General features: G+C 35.8%; 1 protein-coding gene and 1 long non-coding RNA gene across 5 annotated transcripts in view; one reads left to right on the top strand and one right to left on the bottom strand.

Annotated features, from left to right (window-relative positions):
* Positions 1 to 9,990, bottom strand: part of LOC107970184 (uncharacterized) — a 36,536-nt gene extending 26,546 nt beyond the window's left edge. Inside the window, exon 1 of the long non-coding RNA XR_001712560.3 lies at positions 9,919 to 9,990. This is a non-coding gene — a long non-coding RNA (uncharacterized LOC107970184). The remainder of the gene's footprint in view (positions 1 to 9,918) is intronic.
* Positions 1 to 24,817, top strand: part of TMPRSS15 (transmembrane serine protease 15) — a 214,670-nt gene that overhangs the window by 167,418 nt on the left and 22,435 nt on the right. For all 4 annotated transcript variants that reach the window (XM_063803339.1, XM_063803340.1, NM_001428064.1 and 1 more), the window contains 5 exons: positions 1,131 to 1,241; positions 3,306 to 3,438; positions 18,645 to 18,740; positions 21,822 to 21,871; positions 22,030 to 22,204. In XM_063803339.1, coding sequence (XP_063659409.1) covers positions 1,131 to 1,241; positions 3,306 to 3,438; positions 18,645 to 18,740; positions 21,822 to 21,871; positions 22,030 to 22,204 — 565 coding nt within the window. The remainder of the gene's footprint in view (positions 1 to 1,130; positions 1,242 to 3,305; positions 3,439 to 18,644; positions 18,741 to 21,821; positions 21,872 to 22,029; positions 22,205 to 24,817) is intronic.

Here is a 24,817-nt window from a genome sequence, read left to right as displayed (position 1 = left end):
AAGTGTCATTTGGATGGTGAGGCCAGGGGACCTCTCTGTGCTTGAGTAACAGCTCAATGGTTGTTGCTTGTATGTTCGTTTGGGGTGGAGGAGTTTGTTTATTGAAGAGATACTAACAAAATTACGAGGAAGAGGTGAGTTGACAACCTCTCAGCCACCTCTTAGAAATTCCCTGAGTTTTGCTGCAAAAGAGATGTCTGAGGTTTCATCCACACTCTTCTAAAGCTACATACACATCAGCTTGGAAACTATTTCTGAGGCTTTCTGAGCAAACAAGTAGATGGTGTTGCTCAGTATCAAAGCTGGCTCCACCTTGAGCTGTGGCAAAGGACTCATGTTTATTATTTTATACATATATATTTTATTATACTTTAAGTTCTAGGGTACATGTGCACAACGTGCAGGTTTGTTACATGTGTATACATGTGCCATGTTGGTGTGCTGCACCCATTAACTCGTCATTTACTCAGTATCAAAGCTAGCTCCACCTTGAGCTGTGGCAAAGGACTCATGTTTATTATTTTATACATATATATTTTATTATACTTTAAGTTCTAGGGTACATGTGCACAACGTGCAGGTTTGTTACATGTGTATACATGTGCCATGTTGGTGTGCTGCACCCATTAACTCGTCGTTTACTCAGTATCAAAGCTGGCTCCACCTTGAGCTGTGGCAAAGGACTCATGTTTATTATTTTATATATATATATTTTATTATACTTTAAGTTCTAGGGTACATGTGCACAACATGCAGGTTTGTTACATGTGTATACATGTGCCATGTTGGTGTGCTGCACCCATCAACTCGTCGTTTACTCAGTATCAAAGCTAGCTCCACCTTGAGCTGTGGCAAAGGACTCATGTTTATTATTTTATATATATATATATTTTATTATACTTTAAGTTCTGGGGTACATGTGTACAACATGCAGGTTTGTTACATGTGTATACATGTGCCATGTTGGTGTGCTGCACCCATTAACTCATCATTTACTCAGTATCAAAGCTGGCTCTACCTTGAGCTGTGGCAAAGGACTCATGTTTAAACGGGAGCAAATGGGATTTGTACTCTGGAATCATCCATTTGTGTTTTCTTTATCCTATACAATAAACATTCTTTCCCCATAGAGCCATGCAAGGAAGACCATTTTCAATGTAAAAATGGAGAGTGTGTTCCACTGGTGAATCTCTGTGACGGTCATCTGCACTGTGAGGATGGCTCAGATGAAGCAGATTGTGGTATGTCTTATTTTTAGGAAAATACTTTTATGACTTTAGCCTCTGCATTTGGATTCTACAGTGTCAAAGAAAGATTATAAGTGTGTTTATTAGGACCTGTTTTGATGCTTTGGAACAAGAACATCTCATCTCTGAGATGATTTTAGCACCTCTGTCCCCATCTGGATAGAAGAAAAGTTAATACGCAGGCCTCAGTTTATTGTTTGTTTCAATTTGGTCACACTTATTAACTGTAATTCTAGAGCAACAAATACCCATATAGGAAGCCGAGAATACCACAGAGACAACATTCCAGGCCAAGCAGGCTAGCACCACTCATATTGGCTACTGTTTTCTGTTTGTTGCCCACATTCAGAGGCACCTGTGTGCTTACTTATAGTTCACTTTCTCCCCCTGCCCTGCTGAGTTTTCAGTCCAGCTCCCCTTCCACACCTCAATAACATTATGAGTAATGGATACTTTTATTATGTCTTTTTATTTCTAAGGAAATATTTAACACTTACATACTATGTACCATGCACTGTAACTAAGTTAAAAAAAAATCCACAACAAGTATTAGGTATAGTTGGTCAGGCGCAGTGGCTCACGCCTGTAATCCCAGCACTTTGGGAGGCCGAGGTGGGCAGATCATCTGAGGTCAGGAGTTCATGACCAGCCTGACCAACATGGTGAAACCCTGTCTCTACTAAAAATACGAAATTTGCCAGGTGTGGTGGTGGGTGCCTGTAATCTCAGCTACTCCGGAGGCTGAGGCAGGAGAATCGCTTGAACCTGGGAGGCAGAGGTTGCAGTGAGCCCAGATCGTGCCATTGCACTCCAGCCTTTGTCACAAGAGCGAAACTCCATCTCAAAAAAGAAAAAAAAAATTGGCTATAGTTTACCCATGAGGAAACTATGGCTTGGAAATGATAAGTGGCTGCCAAAGGTTGCACACCCAGTAAGGGCCATAGCTGTTTTTGAACCTAAGTTTGTATAATTCTGTAGTCACTGCTCTTAGCTCTTGTCATAATAGGAAAAAAAGGTAAACAATGTAGCATTATTTTATAGAATTACAACATAGTGTTTGTAGGTAAGACTACAATTACTGATGTTTTCCTCCCTTGATGAACACGCTTAGCTTGGTCCAGCCCCTACTTGGCCACTAATGGCCTTAAAATTCTGTTCAAAATGGTTGTAAAATGATGAGTAAGATGATAGAAATCAAATGGTATAAAAGCAAGTACAAAGAAAGTTGTTTTTTTGGTGGGGAGGGAATTCCTAAAGTAATCCCTAAACTTGAGTTTCCTTCTTTCAGAAACTAAGTTTATATATACTCTTATATATACTCTTCACAGATAACTTTATTTTCTGTTTATTTGCTGTATAGATTTGTAATAAACTTGCATATCTCTGCATTTTCCATTTTTATGGTTACATAAAAGAGCAAAATTGTCTACTAAATTTATATTTTTCAAATTAGACCTTCCATCATGCTCTTAAGAAAAACTACAATCAATCTCTAAACTCGAAATATTAAGAACATTGCACATTTAGTTTAGAGGTCATAATTTACTCCTATCAATTTAGGTCAAAATGACCACATGTGTAATCTAATCTCTTTAATGTCTCTTTTTTTGTTAATTTTTCCAAAAAATTTGCTGTATATTTGAAAAATTTAATTCTATATATTTATGGGTTACAATGTGATGTTATTATACGTAATATATATTAATAGAAAGTATGGAGAGAGAATGTATATATAGAGGATGTGTATATATATATTTAAAAAGTGTGTATATATATATATAGAGAGAGAGAGAGATTGAGGAATGATTGAATTATGCTAATCAACCTATCCATCACCTTTAAATACTTACCATATTTCATGATGAGAAAATTTGAAATTTTGCAAAATTTTGAAATATACAATACATTATTATTAACTATAGTCACAGTGCTGTGCAAGAGATCTCACGAACTTATTCCTCCTGTCTAAATGAAGCGCTGTACTCTTTGAATGATGTCTTCCCATACTCCGCACCCTTCAGTCTCTGGTAACTACCATTATACTCTCCATGTCTTTAGTGCGTTTTTTCAATGGCACAATGAACAACAATGGTTTAGTGCGGTTCAGAATCCAGAGCATATGGCATACAGCTTGTGCTGAGAACTGGACCATCCAGATTTCAAATGATGTTTGTCAACTGCTGGGACTAGGGTAAGTAATTCTACTGAGTTCCTTTTTAAGAGATTCGCAAACCTTTTTATTACTATCAAATTAGGTTTAATAAGAGCTTTAAAATTTATAAAGTTATGAATTTAGAAAATACACATTAGCAAAAGGGAGAAAATAAAAATCTTGATTAACCCCATTTTCAAATAATAACCACTGTTAATAACCTTTGTATGAATACTGTATAAATATAAGTACATGTAAATATTATATAAAATACAATATACTGTTATACAAAATACTTATGTGTGAGCATTTCTCATGATTTTATATTTTTTGATGATTTTTTAATGAAATATTTCATTTTATCCTATATCATAATATACATAAATAATCACAAGGGTACTACAGACAATATGCTTTTGCTATATCTTTGCAACACATTTACAATAGTTTTTTTGGAAAATTTATAGAAGTACTATTGTAGTGGGAGAGGTTATGCAAAATTTGTAAAATATCTTTAAAATTAAAAATCTTGCATACCCTCTCCCGCTACAGTATTTCTATAAATTTTACATTATAGAAGGATAAAGAAAGATATTCTCAGCAAGGATGATGCAAGTAAAAATTCCAATTAATAACTCATCAAAAATGTATTATACCTCCCAGTCTAATGCACTAATAGCTTGCATCAAATATGTAATTTCACCATATTTGTTTTTTACCTTCCCATCAAGTCTTAAAAGTAATTAAGTAATTAGGTAGAAAATGAAAGTAATGAGCAGTAATAACATACTTATTTTGCATTTTACAACCTGGCAACTCTAACCCACCATTCTGATCCTTAATGATTTTGAAGATTTAGTGATTACTAACCATGTTGGCTCACATGTGGTTATCTTTATAACTTATAACACTATATCATTTAAAGTTTGTTTGTCATATTAAACTATGAGGTCTATAAAGGGAAGAACCATGTCTATTTTGTACATTATTGTAATGCTAAACTCTAGACTAATCCTTGTCTTTAAAAATCAGTGCCAAATACTTAAGCAATACATTATATATACACTCTAGGTATATGTAAATATAGATATACCTATCTATAAAAACATGTGCCCAAAGTTTTCTAATTATAAAACATATGCTTTTCTCTTAGGTTGATTCCAAATGTTGGCTATTGTGAATAGTGCTGCAATAAACATGGGAGGGCAGATATCCTCTTTGATATACTGATTTCCTTTCTTTTGAATATATGCCCAGCAGTGGAAGTGCTGGATTATATGGTAGTTCTATTTTTAGTTTTTTAAGAAACTTCCATAATGTTCTGAATAGTGGCTGTACTAATTTATATTTTCCCCAACAGTCTATGGGTGTTCTTCTTCCTCCATGTCTTCACCAGCATCCCTTACTGCCTCTCTTTTGATAAAAGCTATTATAACAGGGGTGAGAGATATCTCATTGTGGTTTTGATTTGCATTTCTCTAGTAATTAGTGATGTTGAGCATTTTTTCATATTCTGTTGGCTATTTTGTATGTCTTTTTTTGAGAAATGTCTATTCAGATAATTTGCCTATTTTTAAAGTCGGAATATATGTTTTTATTTCTTGTCGATTTGTTTGAGCTCTTTATATATTCTGGTTAATATGTGCTTGTCAAATGGATAGTTTGCAGATATTTTCTCCCATTCTGTGGATTTGCTCTTCACTTCGTTGGTTATTCCCTTTGCTGTGTAGAAGCTTTTTAGGGTGATGTGATCCCATTTGTCCATTTTGGCTTTGGTTGCCTGTGCTTTTATGGGCTTACTCAAGCCATCTTTGTCCAGACCGATGTCCTGGAGTGTTTTCCCCAGTGTTTTATTCTAGTGGTTTCAACATTTTAGGTCTTAGATTTAACTCTTTAATCCATTCTGATATGATTTTTCTATATGGTGAGAGATAAGGGTCTAGTTTCACACTTCATATAGTTATCCAGTTTTCCCAGCATCATTTACTGAAGAGATTGTTCTTTCCCCCCAGTGAATGTTCTTGGTGCCTTTGTTAAAAAAAAAAAAAAAAGAATCAGTGGGCTGTAAACATAGATTTATTTCAGGGTTCTCTATCTTGTTCTCTATTCTGTTCCATTGGTCTGTTGTCCATTTTTATGCCAGTTATCTTGGTTACTGTAATTTTGTAGAATATTTTGAAATCTGGTAGTGTGAAGCCTCCAGTTTTGTTCTTTTTGCTCAGGATTGCTTTGGCTATTTGGTGTGTTTTGTGGTTGCATACAAATTTTAGGATTTTTTTTCTATTCCTGTGAAGAATGTCTTTGGTGTTTTGATAGGGATTGCATTAAATCCCTATCATTAAATAGGGATTGGGTAGTATTGTTATTTTAACAATATTAAGTCTTCCAATCCGTGAGTATAGGATGTTTTTTCATTTGTTTGTGTCCTTTTCAATTTCTTTCATCAGTGTTTTACAGTTTTCCTTGAAGAGGTCTTTCACCTCCTTGGTTAAATTTATTTCTAGGTGTTTGTTTTTTTTGTGATTGTTGTAGATGTGATTACTTTCTTGATTTCTTTTTCAGCTAGTTGGTTGTTGATGTACAGAAACTGTAATGATTCTGTTTTGTTTATTTTGTTTCCTGAAACTTTACTAAATTCAATGATCAAGTCCCTTTATTGGTGGAGTATTTAGGTTTTTCTATAGATAAGATAATGTCATCTATGAACAGAGACAATTTGACTTCCTTCTTTCCAATTTGGATGCCCTTTATTTCTCTCTTTATTCTAATTGCTTTGTCTAGGACTTTCAGTGTTATACTGAATAAGAGTGGTGAGAGTAGGTATCTTTGTCTTGTTCTAGTTCTTAGAAGAAAAGATTTCAACTTTTTCCTGTTAATATATTGTTAACTATGGCTTTGTCATATATAATCTTTATTGTGTTGAGGTACGTTCCTTCTATACCTAACTTAGCTTCTTACAGTTGGACTGAGAGCTTCCAGTTCCTGTTATATTCTAAAAAGCTGTGCATTTAGAATGGAAACTTCCCAGCTCCAAGCCTCATCCAAGTAATGTCAGCCTCATCAGGAATGAAATTCCTATCAAGAGCAAAGAGAGGAAATGAATTTCATTATTCATTATATAAATAATCAGTTTAGTTGAACTAATTTACGCTCCCACCAACAGTGTAAAAGCGTTCCTATTTCTCCACATCCTCTCCAGCATCTGTTGTTTCCTGACTTTTTGATGATCACCATTCTAACTGGCGTGAGATGGTATCTCATTGTGATTTTGATTTGCATTTCTCCAATGACCAGTGATGATGAACTTTTTTTCATATATTTGTTGGCTGCATAAATGTCTTCTTTTGAGAATTGTCTGTTCGCATCCTTCACCCACTTTTTGATGGGGTTGTTTGTTTTTTTCTTGTAAATTTGTTTGTTTTTTTCTTGTAAATTTGTTACAACTTCTTTGTAGATACTGGATATTAGCCCTTTGTCAGATGGCTAGATTGCAAAAATTTTCTCCCATTCTGTAGGTCCCCTGTTCACTCTAATGATAGTTTCTTTTGCTGTGCAGAAGATCTTTAGTTTAATTACATCCCATTTGTCAATTTTGGCTTTTGTTGCCATTGCTTTTGGTGTTTTAGTCATGAAGTCTTTGCCCATGCCTATGTCCTGAATGATAACGTCTAGGTTTTCTCCTAGGGTTTTTGTGGTTTTAGGTCTTACGTTTAAGTCTTTAATCCATCTTGAGTTAATTTTTGTATAAGGTGTAAGGAAGGGGTCCAGTTTCAGTTTTCTGCATATGGCTAGCCAGTTTTCCCAACATTGTGGAAGACAGTGTGGCAATTCCTCAAGGATCTAGATCAGAAATACCATTTGACCCAGCAATCCCATTACTGGGTATATACCCAAAGGATTATAAATCATTCTACTATAAAGACACATGCACACGTATGTTTATTGCAGCACTGTTCACAACAGCAAAGACTTGAAACCAACCCAAATGTCCATCAGTGATAGACTGGATAAAGAAAATGTAGCACATATACACCATGGAATACTACGCAGCAATAAAAAAGGATAAGTTCATGTCCTTTGTAGGCACATGGATGAAACTGGAAAACCATCATTCTCAGCAAACTAACACAGGAACAGAAAACCAAACACTGCATATTCTCACTCATAAGTGGGAGTTGAACAATGAGAACACATGGACACAGGGAGGGGAACATCACACACCAGGGCCTGTCAGTGGGTGGGGGACTAGGGGAGGGATAGCATTAGGAGAAATGTCTAATGTAGATGATGGGTTGATGGGTGCAGCAAACTACCATAGCACATGTATACCTATGTAACAAAACTGCATGTTCTGCACATGTGTCCCAGAACTTTAAAAAAAAAAAGTCTCAGTGTATAGTTTTCTAGATCTTTGTTCATATATGTACTTTTAAACTTTTTATAAAATGGGGTGAAACCACATTCTTTTGTAATTTCTTTCTATTCCTACTTTTATTGAGCATATTTTCTATAAATAGTATATGTTAAAAAATCGATTTGGTTTATGCGTATTAGTCAGTCTTCCTGTACTTTAAATGTGTGTGTGTGTGTATGTGTGTGTCTGTGTGTAATTCTTTTTATTCTACATTATAAACTTTAACAAAAACTCTTTAAACATGGGGAGCTTTCAGACATAAAGTCTTGAAAGAGGGCAAGTTGTAGGAGAAACAATTTTTGTTGATAAAGAGTCAACAAAACCCAGAAAGTGACAGTTGTTTATTTTCATTTCAAGTAAAGAACTGGGTAAGTGGCATTCATTCCAAGTTCCTACTTTAAACACTAATTTTAGTTCAATAGTGAATTCAAAGAGGTGAGGTCCTAGGAAGCCGTTAGCTTCAATTGCTCAGGAGCTGCTGTATAGACTCAGGAACTTAGTTTCTAAAGATTAAGCTAGGGAGATTGGGGACTTGACCTTGCTTCCACAATTGATGCACCCGAGTGCCCCGGATGACTGGGCTTTCCCTGCCCAGATTTGTGTCTCAATTCATCACCTTTCGCAGATCACCATGTGATTATAAAAAGAGGAGTTCTTTCCATTGTGGTTTGTGAATTTTAACTACATTGTTTCCTGGAGGATGTATTGGGTTAAGATGAGTTATTCACAAAGGTCAAAATGATCAACACTTTACTTTGACAGAAGTTTTTTTCAATTAATTTGAATGAAACCTGTTAGTTGGGTGATAGCAAAATGTGGATCCCTACATTTACGTTCCTTCCAATGCATTGGAAGGAAACATCCATCTTTATTACATTTTAACAGTATATCATGTAAATATATTATTATTATTCCTGGGTCAGAAATCTAAGCACAGGTGATGATATTGTATCTGTTCCATGAATAAATAAGACATGGCTTTACATGCTTATGTGGTGATGATAGACACATAAATAGATCATTACAATATAATGTGATAAATGCAATGTGCTGTAGCAGAACTTAAGTCAATAAAGGCATGTCAAGGAAGGCTTTCTAGAAAATGGCCTGAGCTGAGTGGATAACACACAGCTCTGTTCTATTTACTTACGTGGTTTCCCCAGCCAGATTTTACTCTCTAGTTCACTGATCCCATTTCCCATGAATCATAGTCCTTCTAACCAGATACAGAGACAAATAACCAGATTTTTTAGTGTATGTAACACAAGTAGTACATCCCACTGCCTTAGATACAATATTTTTGATGAAGGTCAGGTGCTTGCTTTCTTCAGAAATGAGTCAGGTAATCTCTGCAAAGACTTTAATCTTTGAGCCTGTGCTTATTAAATAGTCTCCATAGTGCTCTAGTAATTGAAAGAAAGTTATATCCTTAATGAGAATTTGTCTAGACTGGTGCATGGTGACTGAAAGAAAACTTAGTGAGTTTAAAATGATGTGTGTTTGCTGCAGTAGAAAGTAATTTGATAGTCAATTTATTAAAAAGCCACTGTAGTCTCTCAAGATTATTTATGCAGATAGGGTACAAAATGCAATTCCCCTCAGATTCTAGTAAATCCTATGAGGCCTATTTCATTAGCCTTTCCTTTTTTTATATTAAACATTTTCATTTCCTACCATTCATTACATGCATAAGTAAAAAGTACCTTGAATAACATTTTCATGTCTTTGATCAAAGCATGAAAGAAAACATTTTATACTGATGCAACAATAAAGGTTAAAAAAACTTAGGGTAGTGTTTTTTTAATGGTATTTCCTAGCAAATAGCATTTCCCTGTTACTAACCCAATATATAAATGATATAGCAGATTTACCCTGCTAAATCATCAAAATCTAGAAAAAAACATCATTTCTGTAAAACTTTAGAGAATTTAGGAAATACTAATATCTCAAAAGTGGAGTTAGTTATTTGTGTTCTAATAAGGTGGCCTATGAGGAATTGGTGTTAATTTTTAAATCCCATATTAGTCCTGTCCAAGATACTTCTAAATATCAGCAACATCAAATTGAGCCTTACATTCTCAAATGCTAATAAGAAACGGAATTACCCCAAGGTTCTTCCATTGCAGCGGTGTTTTGAAAATACTGGGGGAAGAGATTAAAATGTTCTTCAATAAGCCTTTCAAAAACATAGAGCATAATCATTTAAATTCTGATGTAACCACCACAGTGAATTTGTTTATACAACTTAGCACTGAGTTCCGGAACACTGGAAATAGAACCTATGTTTCATCCTAGTTTAAGGAGGTGGTAGACATATAGTGCTTCTGCCCTTGTTCATATTTTCTGCCAATGTCCCAAAATTTTCAAGTATGTGGGGAAAACCTTGACTTACTACAACTCAGGACACAAAACAACAACACAGATATGGGAACAGTAAAAAAAAAATGTAACCTTTGGCTTTAGATGATTTTTACTTAATTTGCTAACTTTACACAGAAATAAATAATATTTTACATTTTTGAAATTTTTTGATTTGCAACTTCAGCACAGAAGGTACTTTTATTCTTAGCTATGTTACTGTGGTGGGGTGGGTGAGAAAAGCTTTGGGCAAGGTGGTGGAAGAAATCTTATTTTAATTTGGTTTAATTGACTTAACTACAAAGTCCATCATTTACTTGAAGCACAAATTATAACTCTGATGTTTTCTCCATTTTAAAATTAGAAATGCATTAATTAAAAATAAAGAGCAAATCATTAATAGCAAACTACCATAATTTGATACTTTTTAACATTAATACTTAATAGGTTTAATATCTAGCAGGGTGGGGGAAAGCACAGTGATAAGATAATTATGTCTGCTCTGGGCAAGGGAGTGACAATAGGTGTACCACTGACTGGTAATACAACAGCTACACCGGCTCTTGAAGGTACAGCCTGGTTATACATAAGAATCACCTAGTCTCAGCCTCAGACTCTTAGATTCAGAATGGTCTAGGTCAGTGGATCTCAATGTGTGGTTTTATAAGAATCACCTAGTCTCAGCCTCAGACTCTTAGATTCAGAATGGTCTAGGTCAGTGGATCTCAATGTGTGGTTTTAGGACCAAATTCCATCCCAGCATGGAATCACCTGGGATAAATTTATAGAAATTCAAGGGGCCGGGCGTGGTGGCTCACACCTGTAATCCCAGCGCTTTGGGAGGCCGAGGTGGGCGGATCACGAGGTCAGGAGATGGAGACCATCCTGGCTAACCCGGTGAAACCCCGTTTCTACTAAAAATACAAAAAATTAGCCGGGCGTGGTGGCGGGCGCCTGTAGACCCAGCTATTCGGGAGGCTGAGGCAGGAGAATGGCGTGAACCCGGGAGGCGGAGCTTGCAGTGAGCTGAGATCGCGCCACTGCACTCCAGCCTGGGCAACAGAGCGAGACTCCGTCTCAAAAAAAAAAAAAAAAAAAAAAAAAAAAGTATGGAAATTCAAATCCTGGAATCCTACCTCTGGCCTATTGAACCCAAAAGTCTAGAGTAAGGCCCAGCAATCTGTGATTTAATAAGTCCTTCAGGTAATTCAGATGCATTCTAGAGTTGAGAACCACCACCTAGGGTAAGTGCTCTCAACCTTTGTTTATGTGTCATAGGTACTTTTGTCAGTCTGGGGAAACTTAATTTGGAGAATCTTCTTTGTCTGTTGCTCCTACTTCGGCTTACACTTTTTAATATGTATTTTGTCACCCAAGTGAGACTTTGTTGCCAGGAAATTAATAAGAATATAATTACACACAAAAAAGAGTATTTTTAAGTATATAAACTAGAACACACAGAACTACAAAGGAAATTTATTACATTAAAAATAATTATCAAAAATTTTTAAATCCATGGAAATATATATTTCTTTATTAACATATTTAATAAGATACACTGGTGGCTCTAATGGCCACTGTAGTATCAAAGGTGAACATAAATGATATATGTGTCTAGCAACTGCAATATGATATGAATATATCTGCAGTTCATTTTGGTGACCATATTATAGATATTGCTAAGAATTTTGTGGTTAATCACCTACATTTGTATCAGAAGAAGAGATTAAAGTTAGTAAAAATAAAGATGTAATTATTTCTTTGCCAACTGCAAACCTCCTACATGTTATCATGAACTTCCATGGATTCCAAAGAGGTGAAGGACCCTGGCTGGAGTGAGACCCAGAGGTCTTAGTTCTTTAAAAGGCCGAGGTCATTCTGACAGAGTAGTCAAGACACGCACGATCCTTCATATACTCATTTCGGTAGAAAACAACATAGAAGTTATACAAAGCATCCCCAAACTTTGACAGTTTGATTTCACCTGGTAATAAAAACAAAATAAAGATACACACACACACACATATCAAACAACTTTTTTCTACCGTACCAGGTTTAAACACCCTGTTGAGAATCATCTGACTTAATCCAGGACATTTCTTAGTTTGTCCTAGCATACTTTGACTTTGTTAGAACCACCCCAGACCCCCACAAACCCTGGCATAGATGAAATCAAGTGGAGAATTTTTTAAAACCTGCATCAGAAATCTGAGAAGGATGTCATCAACAGAGTGAAAAATATCCATAGCAAGGTTTTCACCACCCACAGACTGGTATTACTTCTTACCTGGAAAAACATTATTCCTCCTTTCTCCTACTAAGTATTTGAAAATATTTTATTGGAAATCAAGACTTTTGTGAAATGTCATTTCTTTGCACCACCACCATTCAGGGAGAATCTTCTTTGTCTTTCACTCCTATTTTGGCTTACACTTTTTAATATGTATTTTGTCACCAAAGAGATTCTTTGTTGTCAGGAAATTACTCAGAATATAATTACACACACAAAAGAGGGAGAACATCTTTTATGTTTTGGCACAACTACAAATCATCTGCCAAAAATTATCTGTAATGTATAGGTATTTATTTTGTTATATAAAAACAAGAGAGTATGTTTTCACCCAAGACAATGTCCTTTATCATTTCCTTAGATCCTGTTATTTGGAAAAGTGGAGGTTTCTATATTCTAAAACAGAAATAGGTAAGGACAGAAAACCTTAGCCCTATGAAGCTTATAACAAAACCTTCCTTATTCATTCTGCTTTTATTCTAAAAAGTGCTTCCAACTGCTCAACTTGTAATTAACGCTATATATTCTATGAGATGAAGAACAATTTTTGAATAAAATCGATAAAATCCAGTGAAATAATATCCCCTTTTTCCTCCCTCCCTTTAATTTTTCCTTCCTCTTTCTCCTTTCCTCATTTTCTTTCTTCTTTCCTCATGTGTTTCTATTCTTTCTTTTTTCCCCCATGATTTTCTTCCATTATCTCTTTTCCAAAAAGGAACTGAGGTCTATATAACAAAGAACATATGCAGTAAGTTTAATAGAATACTACAGAAAAATAAGATCCAAAGAAATAAAGAGGCAAATCTACAAAACATGAAAGGTCGGTGTAATTACTAACACTTATGTCTGAGATTCCTGGAGACCCACGCAAAAAGGAAAACATTAAAAAACCGTGTAATTTTCCTGATGAAATAAGATAAATGCTAACAGTTCCAAAGGGACGACAAGTTCTAAAGGACACTAAATTCTAAAGGAAATTTCACTCATGTGTACTTAGAAAGTGATAATGCACTGAGAAAACTTAATAAGAAATGTAGAGGTGTGTGTCATATGTCTTCTACTCCAAACAAACAAACAAAAGGAACTCCAACAGCAGCAGCAGCTAAGGAAATAATGTTAAAGTGGTTCACGTTGCCCAAGGTTTCCAAGATGTTGCCCATGAAGAGATCCTGCCTCTTTGACAATCTCCTAGAAGTATCACTTCTCTCAGACGTATTTTTGGTAGGAAGGAGGTACCAGCAGTTTCTTTCCTTTGTAATACCATTGCATCTGTAAGATAACAGAGAATAGCTACCAGACTAACCCATCAATTTACCTCTTGCTCTTAATACAGTAGCTTCCACAAAAGTAGAAATTGATTAGGTTAAGATAATTGTTTTTATTGACATTTCTTTACTTCTGAGTAAATGCCATCAACTCCTAAGGGTGGAAGTCAGAAAATCTAAAATTAATTAAACTTACCTGTTTGCTAAGAGCTATCACTGGGCTAGGTGTGTGCTAGGTGTATTGTTATAAATGCAATACATGGTTAAATAATTGTAGTTGAAATGTGTCCAGCTCAGAAATGGCATTTCTACCTACCTGCCCACATGCCTTTACTCTCCTAGTGGGATGATTTGCCATCAAATCTCTTCTATCCACCAAGCCTCTGCCTGTAAAATGGTCCCCCTGCCTTCTGTCCTGCTAAATCAATCCCCTTCTTTCCCTCCAATCTGAAAAGAAACAACCGTCCTTCTCCAAAAGCCTTTTCAGGCTAATCCCACCTGGCTCTATTCATTACTTAAACCTTTTGGGGTGTGAAATGAGCTACAGTGCCTAGCTGCAGTATTTGCAGCATGCATTATTATTCTTTTTAGCTTTAGTGTGTCCAAAGGCCTTAAAACATCCCCGCCTAAGCTCCTGCTCCAGGGAAGAATTCTTATCACAGCAAATTCAGCCTGAGAAGTGAGACAAAAGAGAAGAAACCTAGTCAGGGACTAAGAACAGAGGCAGAAGATTTAATACCACGCAAGTATCCCTGAGATATCCTTTTTTACTCCCTAGAATTCATCTATGAGTATGTTTTTATACTCCATCTATGACCTCAAAAATAATAATGGTTGCACCTATATGCTTCTTTTCTTACATGGAATAAAGTTTTCCTGAAGTAAGGAGAGCTCTTTGAGGTTATATAACCTATAAAAATGGCAATAAAAGCTTAGAAATAGGTTTCCGGGAGGCATTAGTATGTCAACAAGGTAATGCTATATGGAGTTTCTATGTGATACTAAACTTCTGATTTCAAACAGCTATGTGAATGTGTAATGAAGTTATCTAAATCTGCAAATATGGAACATTTTAAAGATTTAGAAAATGTACAGTCTAGTTTTAATATTCGCAGAGTGCCTCTCTAAAAATCAACAACTAATTTCCTTGCAAGAAAAGAAAACTGAGGCAGTAAGAGCCTCAGGTGCGTGCTTAAATTACAGAACTTAATATAATACATTTCCTCTGAATTCAATTTTTTAGTAGTTCTGAGATTTTTGTCTTTCAAAAGTAAATGGTGACTTCAGATAGGGTAATCTTTTATTCTGTGAAGAAGATTTTTAATGTATATTTATTGCCTCGTGATTTCTTAAAATAAGGAATAGTTTGTTGTAAACTTCTGCTGCTTTTTAATCTGTTTACTGTGCTTACAAAGAAATACATTGTGTTTAGTCAGAAAAAGAATGAGTTTGACCTGACAGGATTTGAAATGCAGGTAGTCCATCACAAATCCCAAATTTAACATGTAGAACTGACATCTGGAGAAACATTGGTATGAACTGAGGGCCCTATACCCTACTCTTATGTTGCTGGTAACAATATTTAGTACAAAAATGTAATTATGTGATAATTTTGTAACTAGTTTTGAAGGAGTATTTTGTTCAACTACTCTAAATAACCCAAGATGACATATTTATATTTGTTTTCTCATGTTAAATTTGAGACTAAAAATGTTGAAAAGATCATCTCAGAAAATAAGATTACACATCTTTTATCCATGTGTGTATGTATCTCCAGTTTTCTCTGCTGGATAGTGAAAGTGCCATCCTGGAGCAGCATTTGAAAATCTCAGGGTGGAACAAGTGGCATTTACTGAATACCCATTATTCTTAAAAATTTGGCTTTAGTCATCTTTCCTTCTAGAATAGGCATATGTTTAAAAAAAAATCACTGTCAATCCTATCCAAATGCATGCCAGAAGTAGATGTGTCATAAATAGGCTTGCTTAAAAAATATTTACATATAATTTTTAAATACTTGTTCAATTCAGTTTTTCTCCAAATTTTGGTGTGAATTTCCAGAGAAATTAATGTATCTGGCCAGGTGTGGTGGCTCACACCTGTAATCCCAGCACTTTGGGAGGCCAAGGCAGGTGGATTACTTGAGGTCAGGAGTTCACGACTAGCCTGGCCAACATAGTGAAACACCCTCTCTACTAAAAATACAAAAAAAATTAGCCAGGTGTGGTGGCACATGCCTGTAGTCCCAGGTACTCGGGAGGCTGAGTCAGGAGAATCACTTAAACCTGGGAGGCAGAGGTTGCAGTGAGTCGAGATTGAGCCACTGCACTCCAGCCTAGGCAACAGAGTATCCAAAAAAAAAAGAGAAAGAAAGAAGGCAGGAAGGCAAGAAGGAAGGAAGGAGAAAGAAAGAGAGAGAGAGAAAGAAAGAGAGAGAGAGAGAAAGAAGAGAGAAAGAAAGAGAGAAAGAAGAAAAACAAAGAAAGAAAAAAAGAAAGAAAGAAAGAAAGAGAGAGAGAAAGAAAGAAAAAGAAAGAAAGAAAGGGAAAGAAAGAAAAAGGAATGTATCCCTTCGGGCTCTGTCTTAAAAGAGATATCCAAGAGACGGGGGAAAGGATAGCTATAGATAAGTGAAGAGTCTAAAATCCACCTCTCTAACATCTATTTTTAATGATACACCTTTCAAAAGTTTTCCTCATTTAGACATGAGTGCCGTAAAACAGATTATTGGGTAACTAGAAGTCACTTTGTATGTCAAAAAGCAGAGCCTCATGCCAGTAGCAGAAAAAGATGCTATATTTGGCTGTAACATGATTTCCTGACTGTAGCAGGCACCAGGATCACCTGGAGGGCTTGGTGAAATACAGATAGCCGGACCCTACCCTAGAGCAGGCCTAAGACTATTGGCTAAGTCGGCCTCGAGTGAGGGTGGAGAATTTGCCTTTGGACCTATGTTCTCTCCTGAGGCTGGTGCTGCTTGTCTGGAAAGAGCATCACTTTGAGAATGTGTCATGGGGAGTCAGGAACGTGGAAAACTACCTAGAAGAATGTTAAACACAGGGCAGGCATTCAGCTGAATGAGGAAACTAGAAATGAAACTAGAAATGATCAAACACAAGAAAAGAAGAGAGATGTCTAGAAGACAGGCTGGAGAATGACTCTCCCAACCAATCAACTTTACTCTGGCAGCAGTAATGTTCACGAATCAACCAATTCCAATGACGTTTCTGGAGCCTGCAGACAGCAAAACACAACTAAAACCTCTTTAATTTGAAATGGCATCCCTTGATATTTTTGAAAGCTGAGATTACTGTGAGAATTTCTACCAAAACCTGCAAGAATGGTGAAATTCAAGGTCCTCTAACATCTGTGTTTATCTAGATTCAGTCTGCTCTAAATGTGTGAGTCCTTAAATACAGATGTTCTGCATCTGTGAAGTTCTTCATGATCTGGAGCATTCCAGACTTTCTACATTCTCAGCTACCCTTTGACATCTTCACACCTGTTTTGTTTTCTAAGCCATAGCAAATACATTTTATATAAATATTTAAATGAGATTTTCCTTCTGCCCACTTGGTGGAATAGCATAATCTTTAACAATAGGAATTCCAAGGCTCATCTTTCCCTTGGTAAATCCATTTCAGGCTTTATTAAAGTATGGTAATGGCTTTGTGTGTTTCAGTTACTTTTATCTGTTTACAAAATAAAAGTGCAAGATTTAAATTCTGGAACATTAAATAGACATCTATTGTCCCAGCTCTATGTTCAGTAGATGAAAGTTAGTAAACATTCTTTCAGCTTGATAAAAGCATTAAAAGAGAGAAGAATCACTTTCTAAATAGTTCATGTCTTCTAACTGATCAGAAAAGCTTTGAATGTTACTTGGAAGTTCCCTGGAAACAGACAGAAAAGGATCAGTGTTGGCAATAGCCTGGGGAAGACATTGGGGCTTCTTTTAAAGAGGCAATGGGTGGGTCCATCACAGTACTCCAAAACGTAGAACCACATCATCTCCCTGCTCACCGGTAGAAGAGAGCAGAACTCAGGATGTTTCCAGCCTAAAGGCATATTTTTATATGATGATTAAAATCTGAAATAAAAGGCAAGAAACAAGATTAAGAATTAAAAGCTAAAAGTCTCCAGCTAAGTCTAAAAAAGAGTGTCAGGATAATTAAGAGAAATCTTCAATTAGAGCTCACAGTTGAGAGCATGAGAATTATAGGTTTTCAGGGAAAAGAAAGCCTGGGGCCTCGATGTCTTTGATCACACAGAGGTGTCTCTCTCCACCCTGTGGTGCCTCACCAATTGACACTTGCAGGCCAAAGCTGCATAGTCTCTCTTTTAGTGCAATCACATGACTTCCTTTAAATTAGGGCTTGTTAGCCTTTGAATTGAATGAAATATCAAGAGCAAAGCAAAAGTAAACACTGAAGATAGTCTCTGTCTATGTTGTTCTCTACATGCACTTTTAAAAAGATGAGCTAAAAAAAAGATGAGCTATACAACAGGAGAAAAGCTTAATAAATTACAGTACAGCAATGCTGGGAAATTGTCATTCAAAGCGGTTTTTATGGAAACTATTTGACAACATAGAAAAAATCACATTTATAAAACCAGGTAACTAAGTGATATATGTAATGATTTAACTTTGTAAAATAATACATAAGAATGCAAACAAAGACTAAAGATATTACATTAAAGTTAAAATGACATTTCATGTGATTATGGGTAATTCTACTAATTTGCATCATCCTTTAGATACGAAAACACATGAAGTTTTATATTAAAACGTTCATTTTTTTGGCTGGTATCCCATAATTTGTTTTAATGTCCACAGCATTAAGGAACTGAAAGTCTAGCTTATGGTCTTTTCTTTATGCTTTTGTTTTGTCTGTATGCTTTTTTCTTTTTTCTCTAGGAGTGGAAACTCATCAGTGCCAATCTTCTCTACCGATGGTGGACCATTTGTCAAATTAAACACAGCACCTGATGGCCACTTAATACTAACACCCAGGTGGGTCCCTAAATCGGTTCTTAGACTAGTCATACATAGACATGGCAGAAGATAGATTGTTGAAGCCAGTCAGATTTGAATGCTATTACATACTGGTCATATAATCTTGAAAGTTATTTGACTTATTATTTAAGTAATCTCAAACAGTATCTATTTAATATCTGATAACATTTTCTAACCCTAATACATATAAGATGGTCAAAAGAAATATTCTGTATGTAAATTTCTGGCACACTCATAGGGATTTGACATGTTTTAATTTTATACCCTTTTTTATCATTAGCCTCAGATTAATAAATAATTAAATCACTTGGAAAGAAATTGTGAGAACTGGGATAAAACAGGTCCAGTGTTGATCAGACTAATGGAGGCAGAACAAATTAGCTACCACTAAAAGAGAAGAAAGAGGGGAATATCCTGATATTCTTTTCTCTTCCTTGGCAAATAGATCATGAATATTAAATGAAGAAGTCTAGACCTTTCATCGTGTCTACATATTCTCTTTTACTTTTTAATATTAGGTTTACTTTTATAGCCTTTACTAAGGTATTAAAAAGCAGCATCTTTCCTGTATTCGAAGATCTGTTTTAGCTAAATTAAGTCATTTCTCCTATTTGGGTATTAATGGTAATTTTTGTTGAAATTGGCTTCTGAATTTTACAGTTCCATTAAAGAACAGCTGTGGGTGGGAAGAATGTAACTGCAAGAAGCCATAACTACAAACAAGGATTTAAGATGCTTTGCTGGTATATTTTGTTTAATGGTAAAAAATGAAATTAGATAATTATTCAGTTTTTCATGAAAAGTTACCATTTCTGTGAGCTTAACCAGTAAAAAAATAAAAATGATAAAGGAGTATTTTGAGTACCAAAAAAAGAACTTTGCAGTTGAATGTTTTATATCAATGTTTGCTGGGCCTTGACTGATATTATGAGTCTCATCAGATATGAAGCAAAGCATCTGCAAATGAGAAAGCAGGCTTCTAGATTTCCTTTCCTGTAAGGCGTGTCTAAATTTATATTACCATATAGATCCTGAAGCAGTTTGAACATTGAGAATTTCTTCTTTTCACGTCTTAGAGGCATTTAAAAATTTGTAAGAAAAAAATTATTTAAAATCATTTATGTTAATTATATGCATGCTTGAGATCAAAACTAGCTTATTCTATGCTTATCAACGAAATGCCAGTATCATTTTCCATTGACATCACTATTATAATGTATGTGTGTGCTATTTGAGAGAGACATCATTTATAGACATATTTTAACCTTTCATCACATCAACAAGCCAGTTAATTAAATGTCCTTAATCCCTTCCTTAATTAGCCACATTATATTGGGTTGGCAGAAAAGCAGACATATGTTCATTTATTTATTTGGTTAATTTATTTATGCATTTATTATTTATTGCATAGATGATTATGTTTGTATCCCTATGAAAACTGGTGTTTTTGAAAATGCCCTTGCGCTAGTGGTTGTAATAAAAAATAGGTAAAAGAAGAGGATGTCAGGGAAAATGATTCAGCCAACTATAAAAATCTACTGACCTATATTCTGATTCTTTATTTTTTTTCTTTTTTTGAGACGGAGTCTCGCTCTGTTGCCCAGGCTGGAGTACAGTGGCGTGATCTCAGCTCACTGCAAGCTCCACCTCCCAAGTTCCCACCATTCTCCTGCCTCAGCCTCCCAAGTAGCTGGGGCTACAGGCGCCTGCCACCACGCCTGGCTAATTTTTGTGTATTTTTAGTAGAGAAGGGGTTTCACCGTGTTAGCCAGGATGGTCTCGATCTCCTGACCTCGTGATCTGCCCGCCTCGGCCTCCCAAAGTGCTGGGATTCCAGGCATGAGCCACTGCGCCCGGCCTATTCTGATTCTGTAACCTATTGTGAGATACATGCAGACTCAGACCACCATCTCCCACCACAGGGTGAAAAAAAGGGGAGTTAATTGAGACTTCCTTGGGGTGTTATAAATACATGTAGATATATCTAGATTGATATACATGCATGCACACTAGTTACTAAAAAGATAGACTTCCTTATATTTCAACTAAAATCATTCTGTGTTGTAAAGAATATGCCAGTCATTCAATATGTATACATATGATTTCAAATAAACTTTATCATATATTTTCCTGAAACACTGAATTGCTTTGATTAGACGTGTGGATCTTAGGTTTTATTTACGTTGCATTTTTAAAGATCTAAACAGCATGCACAATTAGCTGTAGCTAAGTATATAAATGTAAGTAAGTCATTACAATTATTTGTGTATCTGCATGTATAATGTGTGTGTTTTAATGTAGCCGATATCTGCAGTGGTTGCATTTGGAAATAGTGGGAGCAAGTACTCTAATTTCTTGTGTTATACTGATCTCTAGTGGCTGATAAGTATAATGCACTGTAAAACAAATTTGCTTAGTTTTTGTTTAAAATGGAATTCTTGACACTGAAAAAAAGTTGGTATTTAAATTTCTAAGCAGGTGATGAGTTTTCAGTAATTTTTGCCTATGCTTTCTTTTATATGTGCTTCTTACGTGTCTGCCTTCCTTGAAAGCAGCACCTGTGACGCATTCATCATTCAGTTCCCTGAATGAAGCACACAGCCTCATACACGGTGTTGGGCACGGAATAGTTGTCAGATTGGCAATACTGAGGCATACTCTGTGTTATAGAATGATGAAAACCAATGTCGGTTCAAGTAACATAACAATATCTATCATTTATAGAATTTCATTGTGTATAAGGCCCTGTAATAGTTTTATTGCAAATATTGCTTTTTATTCTCACAACACTCCAATAAAGTATTATTACCCCCATCTTATGGAAGAAGAAACTGGGTCTCAGGGATATTGAGCAACTTCCCTGAAGTCACATAGAAATGGTAGAATGAAGATGCAAACTCACCTCTATTTGACATTAAACTGGGGCTTCTTCGGCTTACAATTCAGTCTCCCTACATTTCATATATGAGACATTAAGATGTCCATTTTACTAAAGCAAAAGTAGGATAACCTATATGATGTTTGACTTTAAAATATTAAATGCATAATTTTAAAAATATGATTGTTCTTCTATTACAGTCAACAGTGTTTACAGGATTCCTTGATTCGGTTACAGTGTAACCATAAATGTAAGTAAATATATTGTCATATCCCACTTCAAGCATTCTGTTTAAAATTCTGAATAGAGTTTTATGTCACCTGAAGTTATTTTGTTACCACTCAATTTTCACCATCAGAAGAAATGCCAAAAATGAAATAGATGCTCTTTCTCCAATTATTTTAATAGCTTGTGGAAAAAAACTGGTGGCTCAAGACATCACCCCAAAGATTGTTGGAGGAAGTAATGCCAAAGAAGGGGCCTGGCCCTGGGTGGTGGGTCTGTATTATGGTGGCCGACTGCTCTGCGGCGCATCTCTCGTCAGCAGTGACTGGCTGGTGTCCGCCGCACACTGCGTGTATGGGTGAGTGTGATGTCAAGTGTCCCTTCCCAAACTAGGTCACCACAGCAGACACTGCCAAGCGTCCCATTTCATGCAGCATCACAAAACCATCCCACCAGGGAAATCCTGCTGTTTATGACATTATAAACATTCCAATTATTTTCCCATTAATGTCATGTATGAAAATAGAGATACAATTTAAAAATTATCCTGCATTAGATATGAATATTAATTCTTCTACATTAGATATTACATCATTAGATCTTTTTACACTTTTACATACATAAAAATGGAAACTTTTGCCAATTCAAAAGGTAAGCATTTTTAAGAGCGTGAAATTAGTATTTGTTGTATAAATTGTACTGGTTACCATTCAATTTGTCCAATACTTATTGCTAGCAAATTGTCAATATCAGAAAGTATTCTTAGGTAGCCCTCAAATTACAATTATACTGTGCTCTGGAAGTTCATGGATAAGCACTTTGTTGTGAATTAAGATAAAAGTATTTAGTTCTTAAGTCAGATCTATTTTGATTGCTACCTATTAACTGAAATTTAGAACTAATATCAACCGTATCTGACTCTGTTTTGTACTATAATAGGACAAGATAATGTTGAATTTTGACATTTATTTTGCAGTCCTAGAGGAGAAAACAGAGTGGATGGAAGGGGGTGGGAGTAAAGGAGGAAAAGCTAAATGATCATGGACCCAAGAACATGTTCATGCTCCTCTTCCACATCAAAGATGCCACCTCTCTAGACAGTCACATTGTTCTGAATTCGGTCAGGAAAAAAGGGAGCTTCCTCATAGAATACGCATGAGCTTGATCTAGGACCCATCTCCTGTCCCTATGTCAGTGAGGTGTCCAGTGAATGACCTTACCCATGAGGATTAGAGTAAGCCTCTCTGTAGCCAGCATCCAGAACCTCAGAGGAAAGAACCATGTTAGAAAGAACCAGGCATTGACGAGGAAAGAACCAGGCATGGACGAGGCAGCCATAGTTAATCAGGTTACAAGACTCAACTTTCCTTACCCACATAGATATTTAAGGTCCTTGGGTAAATAAAGACCAACTGTCAGACACAGAGATTGTGAAAATTTTAAAGGAGATGGGGAATGCCAGGTAGAATGAACATTAAAAGATTGCACTTATGCCTAAATACCCATTATATCAGAGTGAAAGTAGACTCAAATGCATAATCCCAGGACTTTGGAGAAAAAGGACCCTCAACTAGCTCTCAGGTTTGCCAAATAGCTGGTCTCCAAAGGAGCTGCCGACAGCACCATCCCATCTACATCTAAAGCTCTCTCTGATTCTGTCCATTGAGTGTTACATCCTGGAGACTAAATTGCAGCCTCTCCCTTAACTAAAGTGCACCCTCTTGACTTTGCTGCCTCCTAATAATCATATTGTAATTTATTTTCATACTATAACAAGCGTCTGTAGAGGCAATTTTTCCATCCCCTTCTAAACATGGCTTTAATCTTTACACATGTTGTTTGCGTTGGACATGTCATGGATAGCGTAACATCTGTATCCTAACTGTGATGCAAATTAAAGCTAGTTTTAGCTAAAGAGTCAGTGTTTTCTGTTGCACATAGGTACATCTTAATAAGTTAGCAACCTTGCTATATCAACCTTGAATTTGGCAAATTCCTGTTTAATGTTCTTGCCGAACATATGCTGTCTAAACGTCAATCAGGCTCGCAGTAATATTAGTGATGTCTTTCAATTATCTATTTTACAGATGTACTTCTAATAGGTTAATGATACCAATCTCATAGCTTTTCAAACAACAAATATGTGTAGAAAATAGAAAGGCAGTTTTACCTAGTATAAACACATGTCCAATTGTTACCAGAGAAAAGGAATCCAGATCCAGGTGCCAAGAGAGGATTCTTGGATCTCACACAGGAAGGAATTCAAGGCCAGTCGGAGAGTGCAGTGCAAAAAGATCGTTTATTGAAAGCTCCTGAGTCACAAAGTAGGGCATCCTTAGAAAGCAAGAGAAGGAACGCCCTGTCTTTAAGTTTTTCTTCTATGGGGGTCTTGTCTATGTAAATACTAAACTAGGCTGTGTCTACATGAGAGTAACCTTGACAAAATTTATTATTCCATTGATTTGGAGAAAACAATCCTTGACATTGCAGTGTGTAAGTACATCAAAGCATAATTATCTTGAAAGCATATATTGTTATGCGTGTTGATACATTTGCACTTTCCATTGTAGGAATGTGTCCTTGTAGGTATCTTTAGGCTGCTTCCTCAACAATAAACATTTTATGACTATGGGTCATGACCAGCAAGGAATGTGTCTTGTTAGTCTCAAGATGGGGCCGAACTTAAAATGGTGTTACTTTGGCTCTCCTAGGCTCCTGCTTCTCTCACACAATCACATAGGACAATAAAATGTCTTTTCAGTTTCAACTTAAGCACAAGCAAAGGTAAGTTGTACTAGAATTCTGATAAATTCAAAATTATCCTTACCAACCACGCATTTTACTCTCCTTAGGCATTCAATGGAATTATTTTTTTTTCTCTAATGCCTAAGAGTTTTCTTGCTTTCTACTTCATGTCTCTAACAAAGAAAGTTTCTGATCTTGTTTTAGATAGTTTAATCAAAAACTGTTT

The sequence above is a fragment of the Pan troglodytes genome, chromosome 22 (genome assembly GCF_028858775.2).
Source record: "Pan troglodytes isolate AG18354 chromosome 22, NHGRI_mPanTro3-v2.0_pri, whole genome shotgun sequence".
NCBI classification, from domain to species: Eukaryota; Metazoa; Chordata; class Mammalia; order Primates; family Hominidae; genus Pan; species Pan troglodytes.
Note: the sequence above shows the minus strand (reverse complement) of the source record. Positions and strands in the feature narration are given on the sequence as shown.